Source organism: Cucurbitaria berberidis (genome assembly GCF_010015615.1).
Source record: "Cucurbitaria berberidis CBS 394.84 unplaced genomic scaffold K460scaffold_1, whole genome shotgun sequence".
NCBI lineage: Eukaryota > Fungi > Ascomycota > Dothideomycetes > Pleosporales > Cucurbitariaceae > Cucurbitaria > Cucurbitaria berberidis.
The window spans coordinates 2,613,824-2,633,029 of NW_024468935.1; the positions used below are offsets into that span (position 1 = coordinate 2,613,824).

The 19,206-nt window shown below is 50.8% G+C and overlaps 8 protein-coding genes across 8 annotated transcripts; 5 read left to right on the plus strand and 3 right to left on the minus strand.

The window, feature by feature from the left end:
• The first annotated feature begins 168 nt into the window (after positions 1-168).
• Positions 169-1,928, plus strand: K460DRAFT_17588 (uncharacterized protein). The gene is made up of 3 exons (XM_040927004.1): positions 169-438; positions 488-784; positions 834-1,928. The coding sequence occupies exons 1-3, from the start codon at positions 349-351 to the stop codon at positions 1,725-1,727; spliced, it is 1,281 nt and encodes a 426-aa protein (XP_040793114.1). The 5' UTR covers positions 169-348; the 3' UTR covers positions 1,728-1,928.
• Positions 1,929-2,129: 201 nt separating this feature from the next.
• Positions 2,130-3,371, plus strand: K460DRAFT_350596 (uncharacterized protein; the record flags this gene model as incomplete). The annotated part of the gene is made up of 1 exon (XM_040931512.1): positions 2,130-3,371. One exon carries the CDS (start codon positions 2,130-2,132, stop codon positions 3,369-3,371), a length of 1,242 nt encoding a protein of 413 aa, XP_040793115.1.
• Positions 3,372-4,326: 955 nt separating this feature from the next.
• Positions 4,327-6,775, plus strand: K460DRAFT_423041 (uncharacterized protein; the record flags this gene model as incomplete). The annotated part of the gene is made up of 3 exons (XM_040938193.1): positions 4,327-4,449; positions 4,483-4,765; positions 4,991-6,775. 3 exons carry the CDS (start codon positions 4,327-4,329, stop codon positions 6,469-6,471), a joined length of 1,887 nt encoding a protein of 628 aa, XP_040793116.1. The 3' UTR covers positions 6,472-6,775.
• K460DRAFT_412243 (uncharacterized protein) lies at positions 6,437-7,744 on the minus strand. Its single transcript, XM_040937530.1, has 3 exons — positions 7,361-7,744; positions 6,803-7,303; positions 6,437-6,750 (listed from the first exon to the last, which is right to left on the minus strand). The coding sequence occupies exons 1-2, from the start codon at positions 7,503-7,505 to the stop codon at positions 6,846-6,848; spliced, it is 603 nt and encodes a 200-aa protein (XP_040793117.1). The 5' UTR covers positions 7,506-7,744; the 3' UTR covers positions 6,437-6,750; positions 6,803-6,845.
• Positions 7,745-8,415: 671 nt separating this feature from the next.
• On the plus strand, positions 8,416-10,458 carry K460DRAFT_372778 (M6 metalloprotease; the record flags this gene model as incomplete). Its single annotated transcript, XM_040934534.1, has 1 exon — positions 8,416-10,458. The coding sequence occupies one exon, from the start codon at positions 8,416-8,418 to the stop codon at positions 10,456-10,458; it is 2,043 nt and encodes a 680-aa protein (XP_040793118.1).
• Positions 10,459-10,973: 515 nt separating this feature from the next.
• On the minus strand, positions 10,974-12,566 carry K460DRAFT_270546 (uncharacterized protein; the record flags this gene model as incomplete). The annotated part of the gene is made up of 1 exon (XM_040927663.1): positions 10,974-12,566. One exon carries the CDS (start codon positions 12,564-12,566, stop codon positions 10,974-10,976), a length of 1,593 nt encoding a protein of 530 aa, XP_040793119.1.
• Positions 12,567-13,481: 915 nt separating this feature from the next.
• K460DRAFT_361329 (dynamin family protein) lies at positions 13,482-16,363 on the plus strand. Its single transcript, XM_040932433.1, has 5 exons — positions 13,482-13,543; positions 13,607-15,587; positions 15,637-15,883; positions 15,938-16,015; positions 16,066-16,363. The coding sequence occupies exons 2-5, from the start codon at positions 13,734-13,736 to the stop codon at positions 16,254-16,256; spliced, it is 2,370 nt and encodes a 789-aa protein (XP_040793120.1). The 5' UTR covers positions 13,482-13,543; positions 13,607-13,733; the 3' UTR covers positions 16,257-16,363.
• Positions 16,364-16,600: 237 nt separating this feature from the next.
• Positions 16,601-18,779, minus strand: K460DRAFT_361331 (uncharacterized protein). The gene has a single exon (XM_040932434.1). It carries the CDS (start codon positions 18,663-18,665, stop codon positions 16,950-16,952), a length of 1,716 nt encoding a protein of 571 aa, XP_040793121.1. The 5' UTR covers positions 18,666-18,779; the 3' UTR covers positions 16,601-16,949.
• Positions 18,780-19,206: the final 427 nt, after the last annotated feature.

Genomic DNA, 19,206 nt, shown 5'->3' on the forward strand with positions numbered 1-19,206 from the left:
GTCCATGGCTTTTAGGTGCTTTTTCCTTGTCACAAGTTAATATACCCCTTTCGCGCGATATGCAGTCAAGTTGTCTAGCGAGCACTGTTTGACATGCTACAACCCTCTGGTCACGGTTTTATGAATACAGTCTTATAATGCCGCAACATTACTTCGCAACACGTTAACCGTCCGACTCTGTCTACTTCTACACCTTCCGTCTCAGACTTGAATGCATAGAAAGCGTACAGGTTACCCCAATGAGGTCTTTTACTACTATCGCAAACACCAACGTCACCCTTTACTTTCTCACCTCGCCTAAACTCAACATCCTCCACAACGTCACCCTTTATACGAACATACACCGTAATGAAGCTACTACCAATGATTCTCGTTCGCGAATTTGAAGGTTTAGACACCAGCTACCGCATCTCCACACGCCGAGCTCGCAACTACTGGGTGCGTCTACTATCCCTCGCCTTCACCTCTCAGCACTGATCACTAACAGGAATTACTTGAGAGCATCCATAACACCTTCAGCAAGCCATGGGAACGCTACAACGCACACCTGTACTTCGACAACCACACCTGCGAAGGACAGGTCAGCCCCAGCGAGTGGGATGCGGGAGGCTATTTTGAGAAAGAGTTCTTGGCCGAGGGTATACTGCTATTATATGCACACTTTGAACAAGTGGACAGGCGGATGATGGAAGGCGCTGGTGCAGTGTATCCCTACAAAGCCAACAAGGAGGACGATGGAGCATGGCATTGGGGATTTTACGGCACAGAAGGTTGTCATGCTAGAGTAGGTTGCCTTCTGGGCATTGCAGAAAAGAGGTGCTAACACGTGTTAGGGGGACACAAAGAAGGAGGATGTGGACGAAAGCTACAGCGTGTGGGAAGAGGACCCGTATCCACCATTTCCAGTGGTGCTTTCACCCGATGCTCCTCTCAGCGTTAACTCGGAGAGCAAGACCGCCACCGTCAGCACTGCCACCACGTTTACGCCCGCAGCTGCTACTGCAGATGGCTTTGGCGCGGGCGCTCACTCCGACTCCCGCGAAGTCATAACCATAGACGACTCCAGCAGCAGCCGACATATCGAGACTGGAATCATCATTGGCCGGGCTCATCCGCGCTCCTGCCGCGACCCATATCTGAGGCCAGTCGCCCGGGCGATACTAACAAACGCCGGGGCGGTAGTTGCATACGTTCCAAGCAAATACGCAAAGTGTGCAAAGACAAAAGGAGACGTTCTGATTTCAATGAAATCGATTGAATACACGAGGGAACTCAAAATGATAGCTAGCGACGAAATAAGACTAAAGGCCATCCGACTCAGACTTCAGGAAAAGAATAGGATGACACAGCAGATAGCCACGTCCGTTGCCAGCCAAACCAACCTCAATCCTGACCACAATAGCAAACTGCTCAACGACACGCAACTCTCCCACAAATGCAAAGAAGAGAGCATCATCATCGGTCACGCCAAAGCAGCTGATCCCGGGGACCCGCTCGTCATCCGTGCCATGTTGACTACTATCGGATCCCTCATTGCTTTTGTGTCAGGAGAGGATTCCTTTAAGCCTTGTGCTAAGGGGAGGGCGCAGATTCATTTGAGTAGCGTGTACTATCTGGAAGAGTTTGCGGCGATTCCTGTGCACAAGCGGTCCAAGGTCATCAAGGATAGGATTCTGGAGAAAGTTAGACTGGGGAAGGAGGAGCAGGCGGATGTGAAGGCGAAGTGAGGTGGGGTATAAAGATGCAGAGAAATAAGAGGGCGGTATATTGAAAATCTCAGAGTGTGAGAACCACGAGGTCGGCGTGAAAAATCTCTATTGGTTTGGGTATGGTCAGCCATCTTCCTTTCACTCCTGCGCTTCGCATCGGGCCCTATCAAGTGACATCCCGCACAAGCCGCGCGCGCGCTCTTATTTCTGCTCGCGCTCGCATTTTCACTCTCTCCTCTTCCACCTCGCTCCTTCCACCTCGCTTCTCCCACCTCGCTCCTTCCACCTCGCTTCTTCTATATATCCCACAAACAACCGCCCGTACACGGCTTTCCCGCTCAAATCCCCCTTCCACTCTCTTCCTTACTAGCACCATCACCTCCCCAGTTCTCTGCTATCGAAAACCCAACGCTATATACAATGGCCGACTTAAACACGATAATCGGGATCCGTGACTTTACCACCAAGGACCGCGCCTTTCGCCTTGCCGCATCTGAACTCCGCTCTTTCGGTGACCTGGTCCAGCGGACATACGCTAGTTTCCACCGCGATGCACGCCGCGTCTCGTTGCACTTTCACTTTCAACAAAATACGCCGTGTTCGCCACTACAGCTGCTGAACGAGGAAGAGTGGGATGCTGGCGAGTACTTTGTCGGTGGCCGGATTGAATTCTTTGCGCATTTTGCTGAGAGGCGAAGTGCGCAACGGGTCGAAGAGCAGGATATCAGAACTGGACGAGTTAGGACGACGCCTGCAAGGCCTGGTGATAGGAGAGGTAGTAGAGCCCCAGTACGAGGGTCGATGCCACCGCCGCCGCTCCTTCCAGGTGCTCAGAGAAATACAACAGCTCCTCCGCCTAGGTCTGATATGATGCGATATCAGCCTTTTGGAGGTTATGGAGGTCGGTCTATGCCACCCATCCACCCTCTATCGTATCCGCCGCCATTCGCTGTTCCACCGATGGGCTATCCGCCATTCAGTCCCGACCCCATGCTGCCACGATTAGGTTCACGTCCACCTCGTCGTAGTGATGAACTTCAAGCAAGCAATGAGCGGCGTCCGCGCTCTGATAATCATCAGCGTACTGCCAGTAACACTCCAAGCGACATCACCCAACAAGGTCCACGTCGTCATTTCAACAGTGACTCGACGACTGTGTACTCTCTCTGCTCGCCAATGCCATATGAGCATTATGGAAGGAGACGGTATTTTTCCGGTCCATACGTCTTCATTCCTTACCCGCCTAGTCCTTTTCGTCAGCGAACTCCAACTGCTAGAAGTGCACGACCGTTTCCAGGCTTCCAACAGCCAGGCGGGACTGTACAGACTCCAACAGCCGATGCTGGACGACGCGAACCCTCGATAGCACAGCCCAATAAAGCTGCTCAGGGGTCTTTACTGCGCACTGGTTCACGCCAGACAGTCACTGGTTCTCGTCGTCGCCGCCAGCCCTTATCTGAGAGTAGTCTGGAGCTAGACAGATTATCCAGTCCGACGTACGAGCGGGAAGACACTGCCGGGCCGCAGGATCAAGCAGTACCTAGTCGACGCTCCGTCTCGCGTAGTTCAGTTACGTCAGATGGACTGTTTGTTTCTGAGCGGTCTGGTCCGCCTGATATGGAAGCGTTGGGATGGGACGAGGAGGATGTAGATTTAGAGTAAATGTAAACAAGTACGTGATATCTCACAGTATAATGGACTAGTTTGAATATCACAAGAGTAGTTCGCGGTAGCCAACGTATCACGATAAGGGAGCGAGGTGTACTTCGTATCCTTTTAAATAGTTGTAAACATGCTCTAATCGTCTTAAAGAACTCCGTGGTGTCCCAAGTAGCTTACGGTTGTCAAGCTGATAAAACGCAGTAGAGGGGAGAAAGATTTGTATTGCTGTCATGAAATGAATCCATATTTCGCCTATACAGCGATTCTCCTCTAAGAGGATTTTCAAAGCGCCTGCGCCCTAGTTGAGCTATCGCTGGTTTCTGTGAAAGTACTTTGAGTGCGGAGATGTTTGTGATCACATTGATTCTACTGCAACCAAAGCCACTTGCAACTCTTGTTACGTGAATGCCGCCAAGGACGGATGATCCGTGCCGGGATAGGCTGTATCATTCACTCAGCGGATAGTTTAGTTCGGTAGAACCTATGAATACAGAATCATCCCCCATATCATAACAACTCTCACGTTATCGTCCAGGGTACGTACGGCACCGATCCAGCGCGCCGCACAGCCGGCACTCATCATCAGTTCGACTCTCGATTCCACATGCTCCGCCATCGCTACGAGGATCTGCGTGACGCTGCCATCCGCGACGCTATTGCCCCGTCTCTCTTCCGCACCGCTCGCGGTCTCGAGCAGGCTATTGATGAATGACATCAAGTCGATGTCTCCTAGGTCGCGCGGACAAGCAAGCGATATGACTGAAAACCGAGAGGTTCGTCTTTGATCTACATTGTAGGTCTAAAATGCGAAAAAGAAGCGAGATTGTGCAGATTGCTTTCTTACACAATGATTCAATGCTGTTCATGTATCCTAAGTTTCTATATTATCCCCTTGCATTGAGGCAACCTTTGTATCAAACAACTTAGTAAGCGAAGCACATAGACTACCTTCAGTATGCCCATTCTCCCAACGCTCACTCTGCGTGGTCAGTCCACCCCTTCAATTATTCCTGCTCCGGGGCTATCTACTACCTCTAAACACAGTAGCGGTATCATCGCTGGAAGTATCATTGGCATTGTATGTCTAGTCATTGCCTGCCTTTGGATCAAGATATACGTTATCCCGTGGTACAGGCGGTGCCAGGAGGTCAAGGTGGTAAAAGAGCAGGCGGTTGAAAGGCAAAGGGCCTCCCTCAGGTTCTTTGATGAACTGTCACAGCAGAACTTGCGTCACAGCCAGGCCACAATTAGTACGATGTGTACTGTGGGCACAACTTTGTCTGTTGGAGACGCGATTCCTATGCGTATGATGCCTGCTATGCCTGTCAAGGTTCATAACTCTCGGCAGACTCGTCTTGGATCAGATTTGAATGGTAGCCATCATGAGACTGATGGTTAGTATGGACTTCCTAAAGTCAGCTTGTCTCCATAGTGCTAGTGCTTTTTGAGGAATCAACTTACATTATAAATATACTTGTTTAACGTGCACTATTGTTTAGTTATTCCGCAACCCCTCAACATGACTACACAATAATTTCACAGTTTTTTGCCGCTGTTGTTTTAGTATAGAGTCCAGAAGACATTGTGTTAGGATAATGCACACGACAATTTCTCACCAGCATTGTGGGAACGATCATCTTTAGCAACACGCGATGAGCACGCATTGTGCTTTCACGCTCTTTTCTCAACACATGTTATGCCATCACAATACACGCGTTCGCTCGCATACATCTTGTTTCTTCCATTCTTCACCCAGTCATCATCAAATCCATACAACAACAGAGAGAGAAAACAAAGCACAACAAACAGCATTCAACAAAGCCAAAGAAGCCAGTTTGAACCCTTGGACATGGCCGATTTTCTGAGACCATCACTTGTGATTGTCACTGAAGCGAGTTATGTTACTGTCACTCCGACTGCCTTCTTAGCTACCCGATCCTCTGTTCTGCCCACCCTCTCATCGACTATGGATATGGCAAGCACCTCAGCCCATCTAAGCATCTCGTCAACCTCGATTTCAATGGCTTACACCTCGTCTTCTGCATTCGTTACTTCATTGCTAACGAGCACCGCTTCACAGACTGGTATCCCACCACTGCCATCTGAATTCGCTGAGCCAGAAGACCTCCACCCCAATCCCAAGTTCAACGATACGTTTGCCATCATGATGCTCGTCGCACTGAGTATCATGGCTTTCCTTCTCTTCACCCTCATCGGATACCTGATCTACTTGTGCTGCAAGGGCAAGTGTCCCAAGTGCAAAAACATGCAGGAGCAGGTCGACAAGTGGGAGCGTGGGGAGCTGAAACATATCACCACGGATATGGTTAGGAGACGCGAGGTGCTAAACAATGGCTCGTTGTCTGGATCCACTGTAGATCTGGAGATGGGTACCATTGATCCATCGCTGGCCGCAGCACTGCATGATCTTCAAGGCAGGCAAAGGGCGATGTTTTGGAATGGAACAAAAGAGACCCTACATAAGATGAAACGTAAGTTGATGCGTAAGTTGATGAGTAAGGGCAAGAACAACGCTGTACGTCCAGTCCAAACTCGAGCATCGGCTGATCGCTTCTTCACAGTAGAAGTCCCATCTCAGCCTCCGCAGGTCCACTGCGAGCCTGGCGACAACCGTCTGTACGATCCACCCTCGCCGAGCTGCTACTCTCAACCTACTCAAGTCAACGGACCGCGTGCGTTTAGTGACCACACGGACCCGGAATTGCTACAGCCTGTTCGCTTCAAACGAGATAGCGCACCACGACGTTCTACGTACACTGCGTACATGCGCGACGTTCGGGGCGCTCCGAATAGGAGTGACAACATCCGTCAAGCCGAAGCAGGTCTTTCCACGCAAGAGTACCAGGCTGCAGAGCATGCTATGCAGCGCGACTCGACTACAGAGTCTTTGATGCGTCGCGCTCTAGAGGTGGTCAACCGGGCTGATCAGGAGGTGCAGCGCGCTCGCCATCCGTCAAGGTATTCTGAAAACTCGGCACCAATAGATAGCGAGCAAGATACTGGGGCTCGGAACCAGGCGCGTGAGTCCTACCAGATGGCAGATTGGCGTCGGGGTCCGCGCAAGGACGGCTTCTTCTGAGTATCTTAGGAGAATATACAAAAATGCGCAACGCACTAATCCTAGGAGAGAAGTTACAAGATCGAATACTAAAACTGTTATAAGCTGAGTTGGTTTCTGGGAAGGATGCGTAGTCTCTAGTAATGCGCAAGCTGAAATTTGTTATACAAGGAGACATGAACTCAAGCATTGTGATACTGTGATCTCTCAAACCACGTCGACTCTGAATTTGGAAATGGACGGATGTTCGCGGTGTAGCCATGTTTCTCGTTTTCGATAGGGTGATTAGCTTTGACAACACTGTGGTCCAAGACTTAGTTCGTACCAAAAATGCAACTGTTATGTTACTCACACCCAATTACACAACTGAGACTATTCGGTTATATTGCCCGTTCTCAGTACATGCCTCCTTTGAACGGTTCGCTCACGCGTAATTGCGTGCCATTCTTCTTGTCCAAGTTCTCGACATAGAAGATCCAGCCGTTTTCGTGCCATTTCTTCAGATCAATATCTTCGCCTGGCTCGAGGGTGACGGCATTGACGCTCAGGTAGTGAAATGGCTTCGTCTCATCTTTTCCGTTCTCCTTAGTCGTGATCGTTGTCGCCTTTGTTTTCCATACCTGCTGCAACTTTCCTGGGTCCGCTTCCTCCTTCGCACCTGCCCAATGCTCCACGTCCAACTCCGCTCGCTCCCAATCGCCGCCCAAGCCCACAATCCGAACGCCACACTTTTTGCAGAAATACCACCCTTGCTTCTTTGAAAACGTTCTATAGTCGCCTAGTTCCTCAATGGTTGCGGGAGACGTGAGAATAAAGTCCTCGGCCGGATTGATAGGGCGGCAGTGGAAGTAGCCTCAACGTTGGGTAAAGTCAGTAAATCTCACCTGCAATCCGTACAAGCGTCACTGACCCATTTTTTGGCAAGTTGTACAATTGCATTTGTAAATTCGGATGGACTCGCCGCCACGTTCCATGATTGGGGGAAATTTGAGGCGGATCTGGTACTTGACGTCGCCGCAGTGGCACGAGCCTGGGTATGCTTTGTGCGCAGACATTGTGCTTGCGTTTTGCAAGAACCGATGTTGGTAACAGATGGGTAGTTAACGTCAAAATGGGTGAGGACAGATACGACACTGCTGGCCTGAAATAGTCAAGATTACGAGGATTGCGAGGCTGCTAGGCAGCAACTGCGTGTCGCACAGTCAGAGAGCTAGCGCTGCCTGTGTATGGGTTAGCCAGCAGCCGGTAGTATCGTGGCATGCAGGCGTCTCGTCATTGTAGTCATTGCAGAAGCCTGTACACCCATCATTTGCCTTGTCGTTTATTATAAGGTTCCGCGGTGGTTCAAGGCGAGCAAGGGCCGATTTAGTGCCACCATCCCCTCATGGCCAGTGCGCATCTCTAGGGAAACCCAAAGACGCATCGGCTGCTCGACGGACATTCGAATGGTTTGGTCATTTCCGAAGACATTCGACCGACCGACAGTCTCGCCGATGGGTCCAGTGGTGATGGTAGACAAGGGATGCGAGATGCCTGGGTTATCCTTGGGGACAGGTCAGTCTGTCGTCGACACTACAGACAGACAGATACATCAAGATACTCACCTCGACGTCATATCGTCGAGATCACCCAGGCGTTCCATAGGCGTCCCACTAACCCGGCTTCACTGTTATCTTAGCGGTTGATCCATCAAGCTAGATGCAGCAGGTGCCCAACGGTGCCAAGCTGACGCTTTGCTGTTTGAGGCAGCCCAGTAAGAATCGCCCACTACCTCTTGGCTATGGGGATACGCATATGGGTAAAATTAAACCCTGTAAGAGCCGTTGGCAGGGATACAGGTACGACTCTCTTATTATAAGACTTGCTCAAATTGCTTAATCTTCTCACCTTCACTCTCTGCCATCTGCCCTCCTCCACCTCCGCTCCCCCACCCCAACTCGAGAGAGGCTGCGATTTGACGCGACCATGCCAATTCAAAGGCGCTCAGTGGCCTCAATGGTCGCCCTCGCGGGCACCATGTTCACTATGGCGTCGGCCGTTCCAGCCATTACGCCTAGACAGACCCCTTCGAATCCATTCGCACCAATCGACCCTCAACACTGGGTTAATCCAGATAACATGACATGGTCCGACTTTGTCGCTCCCCCGAGCACGACCTGGAGCGATCCTGCACGTAAAGGCCGTTCTCGCAACTTCAACATCGCCATGGTGACTGTGGATTATCCAGACTCGCCTTTCGTCGTCACTCTGGCCGCCAAATCTGACATTTTTGGTAATCCGCAGCCACTTGCATCTGGTTTGAAGCGAGAGGATGTCCCCAAGTTCTATCATGACCTGCTCAATAAGCCAAACGATCTGAACGAAGGGCATACGCTGCACGAGTACTGGATGGGAGACTCGTTCGGAAAGTACGGCGTCGACCTCACCGTTTTTGGGCCGTACCGCATGCCATCAAAAAGCTATCAATACGGCGTCGATGATGAAGACGGCGGCTTCAACGAAGGCGCATGTCCACAAGGCCCACCATGCTCGGTGGATCTCCGAACAGACGCCCTTGGTGCCTGGCGCGCGGATGTTGGCAACGAGACGGCAGACAAATACGAGCTTGCCTTCATCTTATCCGCAGGCCAAGACGAATCCTCGACCTGGCAGGAGTTCGGCGAGATGCGCTTCCTTAGCAAAGAAGACGTACCAGACGCATTCGGTCCACCAGCTAATAGCACGCTTCCTAATTATGCGAACACACGATACGTAGATTGGACTTCCTGGGCCTCTGCATCGACAATCTGGCCTAACGCGGGTGACGGCTCTTCGACTCAGGGTGAATCGAGTGGCATGGCTACATTCGCCCACGAACTCTCACATCTCCTCGGAATTGGCGACAACTACAATAATCCCTTCTCCATTCCCCCTCGCCGCGCCTACACTGGACCTTTCAGTATGTTAGACAGAGGCTCTTTCAACGGTCCCGGCGGCCCTCACACCCGTTGGCAAATTCCCCCAGTGCAAGGTGGATCGATGGGCTCTCTGCACACGATGCGCGACAAGCACCAAATTGGGCTCATTGACAGCACTCCTATTCTCCAAGTATCCCGCGCAGGACTTGCCACCTCCGGCCCTGTTATTGCTCAACTCACTGCACGCTCAGTTGATCCTGGTAATGGCCTCATGGGCTTTAACATCAGCTTCGGTACGCAGGGTGATCTGGCACCTCGGTGCAACACCTCCCTTGACGCTTTCTGTGATGGCAGAGGATACAACAACTACAACCTGGAGGTTGTGGATCGCATGGGCGCCGACTCCTTCTGCCCAGACAGCGGCGTAATGATCTCCAAGACCAAAAACATCGATCGCCAACCATTCCAGTGGGTTATCGATGCGAACCCTAAGGACGCCCATGTTGTCGACTTTTATTTTCCGAACGGCACAGCACGCTACTGGTCAATTGGTGACTACCGCCAATTGGTAGATGCGCTCTTCCACGCGGGCACGAATTCTGGCTCCCAATACGAGTACGAAGACCTCGCAAACGGTCTGCACTTCTACGTGTTTGAAAAGGTCAGAGACAAGGCTGGTGTACTGAAATACACTGTGGGTGTAAAATCAACTTCAAACACCACGTCTACTGCTAAGCACGGCATCGAGCTCGGCTCCGGCAAGCTCGAAGTCAGCGGATATGGCAAATCAGCTGCAGACGGCGCATACTGCTCGTTTGAGCTCAACAACACTGGTAAAGCCGCTCAGTTGAGCAGCAACCCACATCCACAGGACCTCTCTGCATACCTCGGATCAGACATTTATCGTTTGACGGCGGAGGTAGAGGGTAAAGGGTGGAAGGTCGCGGTTCCCAATGCACTGGCCTATGCACAGGCTGGAAAGCAGAAGACTGTCAAGGTTGCAGTGGGATGTGACGGAGGATGCGCGAAGGAGGCCACCGTCACACTGAAAGTGACGAGCGAAGGCGACAAGAAAGTGCAGCAAACGAAGACTTGCAAAGTCAGGATCTAGGGTGCTAATGAACTTCAGTAGCTAGAGAATATGCCTTTTGTAAAAGTGCGGAGGCAATCGATTAGGCCTCACTAATTCCGTTGCGGATTCTTGAAGACTTTCTACTAGGCTCACATTCTCACTTGCATGCAATCCAACCCACTCACTCGCCCATGAAACGTTGTGACATAACCTTCCAAACTGCGGCCGGTCGCTTGATTGAGAAGGTGCATCATTAAGATAGATCACGACGAGATGTTCGGGATCCGATCGGCAAGAAGCTTTGCAGTCTCAAACAATGTGTTCACTTCATTTCTGCGTGCATGTTCGTTCATGCTCGATTCCTCATCAATGCATCATCCATCTCGACTCATCCCAACCCCGGATGGGGAAACACAAGATGCGATGCACCACGCCAAAAACAATATAAAAACCAAGGTATCATCCGTAGCATCAACACATCGTTAGAATGTAAGAAGTCGCCCCATCGTCAAAAAAGCAATGGCTGCTCAAATGTACAAATAATATGCCGAAACCTAGGCGCTCTCCGCCCTTCCGCTGCCACTTCCTTCTCGACTACTCAGTCTCTTCACCTGCGGTCTAGATGGCGGCGGTCCCATATCCCCCGCATACCCCTCCGCCTCTTCCTTGTCGGACATACTCTCTGCATTGCTGAGCATACTAGCCCTCTTACTCTGCCAGGGAATATTGCCCTCACTGGGTGTACTGGGTCTACTTCCAGTCAAGGTTGGCCTAGCGGGAGGCTGCAGCTGGCGCGCAGATTGTGCATTGCCATGCGTGATAGAATGCTTCGCAGAGGCAGAGCGGATAGAATTCTGCCGCGATGTCGTTGTTGTAGTGCTCCCCGCTGTGCTACTACTCCAGCGACGTTCGCGACCTTCCATAGGCCGAAGCCTTCCATCGATATCGAGGTCAGGTGTCGGTGTTGTACTCCTTGAACTGCTCCGCGAGTGGCTTCCGTCTCTTCCCCTCACGCTTTGCAGCGTACTAGGCCTTCTTTTCCTCGAGCCCGCGTGCGATAAACTATGGCTGTGGCCGTGCCCGTGATGATGTCCTGATTTTTCAACGTCTGCTGAGCGGCCTGTGAGGCCGCGAGCGCGCTTCCAGCCACGCCAGCCGGTCCACCACAGCCATCCTCCTTCTTCGCGCGCAATCTCGCGCTGCCTCGCGCGGACGCGTTTCCGAAGCTCTGCTCTTCGCTCGTTCTCGTTGGCCCAGTACTCGTTGCGGTACACTTCCCACTCCTGCCTGAAATCTGGGGTGAAGGGCTTAGGTAGGAGGAGTAATTTGATGTAATCGCCTCCGGGCGCAATATCTTCTTCCGCGTACTCCTTGCCATCTTCGACGATCTTGTGCCTTGGGCGCCCCCCGTCTAGGGCGTGCTTATTCTCCTGAGCAATGTTGATGAAATGATATGAACTGCCTCCCTGCTCACCGCCCCAAAGCCCACCGGAGAAGGGGACGACGAAATGCGCCCACTCAACGAGCTCTCTCCACCACGGGCCCCTTATGACTACAATCTTCGCATTCATGCCCCTCAACCCACGATTCGCAACACCGATCCAGCGTCTTGGCCATCTTACACCCCTCTCCCACTGCCCGGTTGCCCAGAACAGCAGTGCTGTGACAACGCCTGTTATAAACCCGACTTTCTGCAGCATGTCGACAAGCCAGTATTGAGAGCCTCCAATGCCCTTCCCGTCCTCGCGCGGCCGTAGCCAGAGCAGGTAGAAACAGAACCCAATCCATACCGCAAGTAACGTAAGCACAAATGTGTTTTGTCGTCTTCGCGCGCGCAGCGTAAGATACTGACTTCGCAAACTCGCTTCTAGTATAAGTAGGTTTAGGTATATCTGCGGCGGAGAAGAAGGTAGGAGGGACGTTGGATCGCTTAGGACGGGCAGTCGGGGCGCTTTGAGGGAGGAGATACGGTCGTTCGCATCGTGTGAGGGTGACTCGGCGAGAATCGAGTTCGAGCGTAGTGTAGTAGGTGCTAGTGAGGCAGAGTACGGTGGAGGACTCTGTTCTATGCTCTCTGCGACCTTGTCTAGATTGGTGTTCGGCGGCGGTGCACCTTTGACTATGCGATCCAGCGATTGTGGAGCCATTGTCTCTTTCTTCTGTTACTCCTCCTTCGCTCCTCCTGGCTGCTTTCAACACGCCTAGTTGCTTTAGATGCGCAGTGGTGTAGCGATGTACTTGGGCACGATTGACGCCGACATGTGAAGGTGACCGTGAGCGACAGGGTAATAGCGTGGGTGGACCAGGGCTGTCGAGGGGTACTGTTGGAGCGCTTCGGGGGCGCCGTTCGTGGCGCTTGGACTGCTAGAAGAATGCTTCGAGTCTCTCAAGACTCCACATGCGGCTCGGGAAGAATGAGCGTTGCTTGGGTGGGGAAAACATGCATATAACCATGGTGCAAATGCGCTGAGGCTCACTTCGTCCACCATGATGCAGCGGCTCGCTTAGCTATGCCAGCAACCCCAGCCTCACCGCTCCAACTGCTGCCCCACATGTCAAAACACGTACCCTACAGACTAGCATTGTATAGGAAGGCAAGGCTGCGAATTTCTTCACCGTCTGTTGTACAGTCAGTCCACATTGGAGCGGGGCACCTCTACCCTGCAGTAGTTCGTCGTCTGGACCCGATTGCGTGTACGAAGGTATGCAGGAGTTGGGTGATGATCGCGTCTCGACTTCAAGTTATTTCGAAGCGTTTTAATCACGTCGAGATCTTCCATTAAGCACCTTAGTCTCGATAGTGTATGGCTAGATCCAGTCTCCAAATATTCGGGGCAAAATAGTACGTCCTAGACCAGACCCCTCGTACTTATCTAGACCCGCAGATGATTTGCGTTTTGCTGATTTCTTCGCGTAGAAACTCCCTGCTTCCTTCCCTTCATCGTCTTCAGACGTGAAAATTAAAGGATCAAAATGGTAAGCGCCTACACCTAGGACTACCTGTTGAGCTAACGCCAATCTGTGGGGGATTTTGAGTGTGGAGATGTTGTGGTAACGTTAATCTCTCCCGACGTGCCAGGAATTGACCTGCCTGGAATGATGACACCAGAAATGTTTGCAGTTTGTACGTGTCTGATATTGGTTGGATGGATGAGGTTACACCACAGCAGCGATTGACCAATTCTAGGGCAGTCGGAGTAGGGGCAAGGAAGTAGAGCTTCAGTCAAGTACTCTGTCTGCCTCCTGCTACGCCCCCGTCGTCAAGTCACTTTTCGTTCCTGCTCGAGGCGCCAACTTTGTTTACTTCCAAAAGTATGGCGGAAGGCGATTCTCTCCACAGCGCAAGCATCTCTCTCCAATCCAATGATACACGAAATCTTCTGGACATTGTCGACAACCTCCGCTCACATGGAATCAGCCGTTACATCGATTTGCCGGAGATCATCGTATGTGGCGAACAATCATCTGGCAAAAGCTCAGTTCTTGAAGCGGTCTCGGGAGTGAGGTTCCCGAGTAAAGACAACCTGTGTACCAGATTCGCAACCGAATTGATTCTCCGGCGCGGCCCAGTTTTGCCCATCAAAATCCGCATTGTTCCAGGTTCTCAAGAGGAACGCTCGGAGGCGGAAAAGGAAAAGCTGCTGAACTTCCATGTCTCGGTCTCAGCAGAAGATCTCCAACTCGGAGATATCATCGAGTCAGCGAAAGATGCCATGGGAATCAACGATAGCACCAAGGTTTTCAGCTCAGATATCCTTCGATTGGAGTTATCAGGGCCCGAGCAACCGCATCTTACCCTTGTTGACCTCCCTGGATTGTTTCAAGCCGGCAGTCGTTCCCAATCTGATGCAGACAGTGAAACAGTCAAATCTCTGGTTCTCTCCTACATGAAAAGTCCACGAAGCATCATCCTCGCCGTTGTGTCTGCCAAGAATGACTTCAACAACCAGTCAATCACCAAATACTCACGCGCGATTGACCCAAATGGCGTGCGGACCCTTGGGTTAATTACCAAGCCAGACACGCTAGACGAAGGTTCCGATAGCGAAAGATTTTACATCGAACTGGCGCAAAATAAGGATGTCAAGTTCCGGCTTGGATGGCATGTTCTTCGTAACAGGGATTATTCCACAAGAGACTCATCTGCGCAAGATCGTAATAACGCTGAAGCCCAATTCTTCGCTTCAGGGGTTTGGAGATCCCTTCCGCCTGCCCAGACTGGGGTCCACAGTTTGAAGCCGAGACTTAGCAAGATCCTCAAGGATCACATTCTAGCACAACTACCTGACGTTCTCACCCAAATTCAAGATGGAATTCTAGACTGTACAAAGAGATTGGACACATTGGGTGCATCCAGGGCTACTGTGCAAGAGCAACGGCGATATCTCTTGCATGTCAGCCATTCATTCAGTACTCTCATCAAGGCTGCGATTGATGGCCAATACTCGGATCCTTTCTTTGGAGATGCCTCCAATACTGAGGGCTACCAAAAGCGTCTGAGAGCTGTCCTTCAAAACACATTGACGGATTTTGCAGAGGTAATGCGCAAGAAAGGTCACAGATGTGCTATCATCGACGAAGGCTTCAAAACGCACGATTCTCAGATCACTCGCTCAGACTACATTTCGAAGGTCAAAACACTTCTGGAACGGAGCAGAGGCCGGGAACTGCCCGGAACCTTCGACCCACTCATTGTTGGACAACTGTTCCATGAACAACGTGAACCATGGACGAAACTGGTGAATGAGCATATGAACATAGTTGTTCGTGCAGTGTACTTTGTAGTGCGTACAGCATTAACACATGTGTCCGATCATTACACTCTCGAAGGTCTGTTGAGACAGTTTATTTTCGTCAGATTGGAGGACTTGACGATAGAACTCAGAAACAAGGTGAAGGAACTTCTCCAACCCCATGATACCGGCCATCCCATCACGTACAATCATTATCTTACCGAGAATGTCCAGAAAGCGCAAGGAAAACGTCGAGCGCATGATATTAAGAAGTCTCTAGAGGACTTCTTTGGCGCGGACTACACTACCGATGGCTTTGTCAACATCAATATCAACGTCAATCAATTAATCGACACGCTTGCTGCCAAGACCGAGGCAGACATGAACAACTACGCGAGCTCCACTGCTACGGATTTCATGGAGGCCTACTACAAGGTAAGCACAATCAAAGTCCCTTACATAGCGAATTCTCAAACGAGATTAGGTAGCTTTGAAGAAGATCATAGATGACTTCAGCGTCCTCGCCGTTGAGACGTGCCTTGTTCAGAAACTCCCAACATTGTTCTGTCCGGCCGATATAATCGATATCGACGATACAACAGTATCCGCTTTGGCATCCGAAGATGAAGAGTCTTCGGCAGAGAGAGCACAGTGTGATGAGAAGCTCAAAATCTTGGAAGATGGCTTGAGGGCATTGCAAAGCGTCCAAGAATACCCATTGGCTCTTAAAGGTACGCAGATCTTAGGGAGGTCTACCTGGGATCATGCGTACTTACATCATTTAGAGCCCGCTGTCCTCCAAAATATGATATCTGGAGGTACTGAACTAGAGGAAAAGCACCCCAATGGAGTATCTTCGACAGGTGCGGGTCAATGGCCACTAAAATCTTGCGGACGCTGACGGACATTGTAGATTGCAGTTCAAAAGACCTAATAGCAGAAAGGACCGCATCATTACTAGATGAAGCTCCGCCACCCGAAGCTGCTCCGCCACTTGAGGATGATGGTGCTTATTTCGAAATGGCCCCAGTGACTGAGAATGAGTGGGACGCTCTCATGCCCGCGAGCGTAAGCAAGAAGAAGAAGAAAAGGACACAATGGTAGCTAATCTCTGCTCGAATCTTAGCACATGGGAATGCCACTACAAGTAGAACAAATGTAATGCAACAACTTTTAAGGTTCAATAACAATGAATTGAATATAACTATGGCCTACTCTTCGTCCCAAGTGAGGTGCTTTGGAACTTTTTCACTTCGAGCGTCGTTCGGTATGCTCCATCGTTTAGTTTGAGAAGGGTATCACCTAATTTAAATAAGGTCGCCCTAATTCTAGGAGTACCTATGCTCTTCCTTACGCGAACTAGGTCTGTAGTAATAATTATAAACTTATATAAAAATACTAACATCCTATAATTCCTAATAATAATTAATAGAGTTAGGTTTTATAGTGTTCGCAGAGCGCAATTAATTGTAATTTAATAAACTAGGGTAGAGAACTTAAAGGCCGCTCAGTTCCTGGCTCTTGGGAGAGCAAGCTGCACTAGCGAGGCCTAGTTATATCGCATCATGCGAAGATCGTCACGTCGTCAGCGCCACAGACATTGACCAAATCATCTAAGGCAAACGACCTGAGGCCGCTTCCAGATCATATCGAATGCGAATATTGATTCGTAGCCTAAGCAAACAAAGTCTACCACATATTGTCGACTACGCGACGTTCAGTCTTGTATCTCGACCCAGAGGAAACAACACATGCGGCCAGCATAGAACCTCTTCGCAAAAAGAGCGCGTCCAATGCTCAGGGAAACCCAAGATTCTTCTTAAATTTCTCGATCACGTCCTTGCGCTCTCGCGGCTTGTCAACCTTATCCACGCCATCGAATATGTCGTGCTTCGCTTTCTCTTCGTACTTAGCGCGTTCAGTTCTCTTCTCTTCAAGGTCTTTTTTCTCACGTTCTGCTACCTTCTTTATTTCTTCCCTTGCAGTTTTGGCTTCGGTTAACTCCTTGAACTCTTTCTCCTCCTTCCCTTTTCGTTTCTCGAAATCCTCAATTGATTCGTTATCCGGTTTCTGCAACGGATGGCTATTGGCGTACTCGTTATACTTTCTGTCCAGAGCCGCCACATCTTCGAGCTGTTTATCAGCCGCGGCAATCTTCCCGTTCGTGTTTACGACACTTGTTTTCGCAGAGGTATAGTTATAGCTTCGCACTGCATCTACCACAAGCATCTCGCCCATCTGGTAATCGGAGCCGAATGAAGAGAGATTGTTAGCGATAAGTTGCGAGGCTTGCTCTCGAATACGGAACGTTCTAGCCTCAAAGTCCTTCTTTGAATACTGGCCTTGTTTCACCATCTCCTCAAGGATTTGCGACTCCGGCACCGGACCATTGGCTTCCATCCAGATCTGGATTTCGGTCTTGCGTCTGTCTGAAAGTTTTTTGGCGAGATCTTTATCGGCGCCCTCGAACTTCGGCTCGAAATTGCCGACCCGTTGCTCTGCGTCTTCTCCTGGGTACTTTTTCTTCACGTACTCGGTAACGGTTTCCGCCATTCCTTTGCGAATGCTTCTCAAGAGAGCTTCCTTGCGCGCCGGATTCGTGGATTGAATGTGTCGCTCCGCGAGGGCGCATTCTGCCTTGGACTTGTTCTCGGCCGCCGCCGTCTGTGACTGTCGGGTGGCTGCCTTGGTTTTCACGCTATCACGTTTCACGGTCCAGAGGTAGCTGCTGATGGTCCACCCCAGCGGGACGCCCAACATAACCCACTTGCCCGTATCCTCCCACCACTTGGCGGTTTTGGGAACCTCAGCCGGCTTTTGGAGCGTACCATTGAAAGGCGTTGTGCCTTCTTTGCCGGGCTTCTTGAAGTAGCCTTGGAAGGATTTGTCGATCCTCTCCTCTTTATCGTCCCACTGGGAGGTGAATTTGACCTTGTACTCCATTTTCGGCGTGTTTGATGGCTCGTTCGCCGTCCAGGTTGCCCAGTAATCTCCAACTCCATCGATTTCCAGCGTCGGGCTGTACTTGGACTTGTCGTCAAACCGGATCCCCCCGGAATCATCCTCGACATACAGAACAAAAGTTGGGGGGTTAGGAGTGGTCACATTGTAGGATCCGCTGAACAATGTGAGACTGAATGTCGCTTTCTCGGTCGGCACTGGGCTCGTCTGGACTGGAGTCGTAATCGGCTCTGACTTTGCATTGGGCCGAGGAGGCTGGAGCAGCTTTTGGATTTCCTCGGCTGTCAAATCTCCGTAGCCATGCTTGGTCAGGATCTCGTGCATCTGCTGCGGCTGCTTTGTGATATCGCTATCGCCATAAGCGAGTTTGTTCAAGTCTAATCGGAGAGCTGAAAGAGGCTTTTTATTGTAGTCGGCCAGAAACTTAAGCAGAACAGCATCACGAACTTCAGAGGTGGCCCCGCCACCCTGTGTAGAAGTAAGAGTTGCTGTCGCATTGGAAGTAGCTGGTTCGTTTAGGGCAGCTGGCTGATCTAGCGTGACAGTAGCCATGCTGGGTGCGTTTTCTGGTGGAAATCTGGCAATTGGGCCCGTGGATGCGATTTGAATGTTTGTTCGGGTTCGGCGGGCCAGGTCAAGGGTGACATGAAGAAGCCTCTCTTTGTCACTTGATATCCAAATTTGGCCACGCCCGAGATTCATTCGGGCGTGTACTGATTGTCATTGCGTTGTTCTGGGTCCGAGCTGAGAGGCGCATTCCTGGCTTATTCCTGCATCCGCCAGAGGTGCATATTCCAGACTCGGCTAAAAGAAGTAAGTTCGACATCAAGCCGAGAAGATACATGCCCAATTTGGTAAACTCTTCTCAGCTGAAAAATTATCAACCCTGGGCACGGCCACAGGGGTTGAACAGAATTTTGGGCATCTAGAATCCGGATGGAACAGTTCAAATGGTTAGTAAACCACTCAGTAGCCGAATATGTATCAAGCGGGCATGGGAGCTGTGCTGTGCTGCACCTCTGTCACCTCCACTATGCGTGCATATGGTATGCGAGGATAAAGCATCATCCACCATCTTCCTCCATTGTCGCAT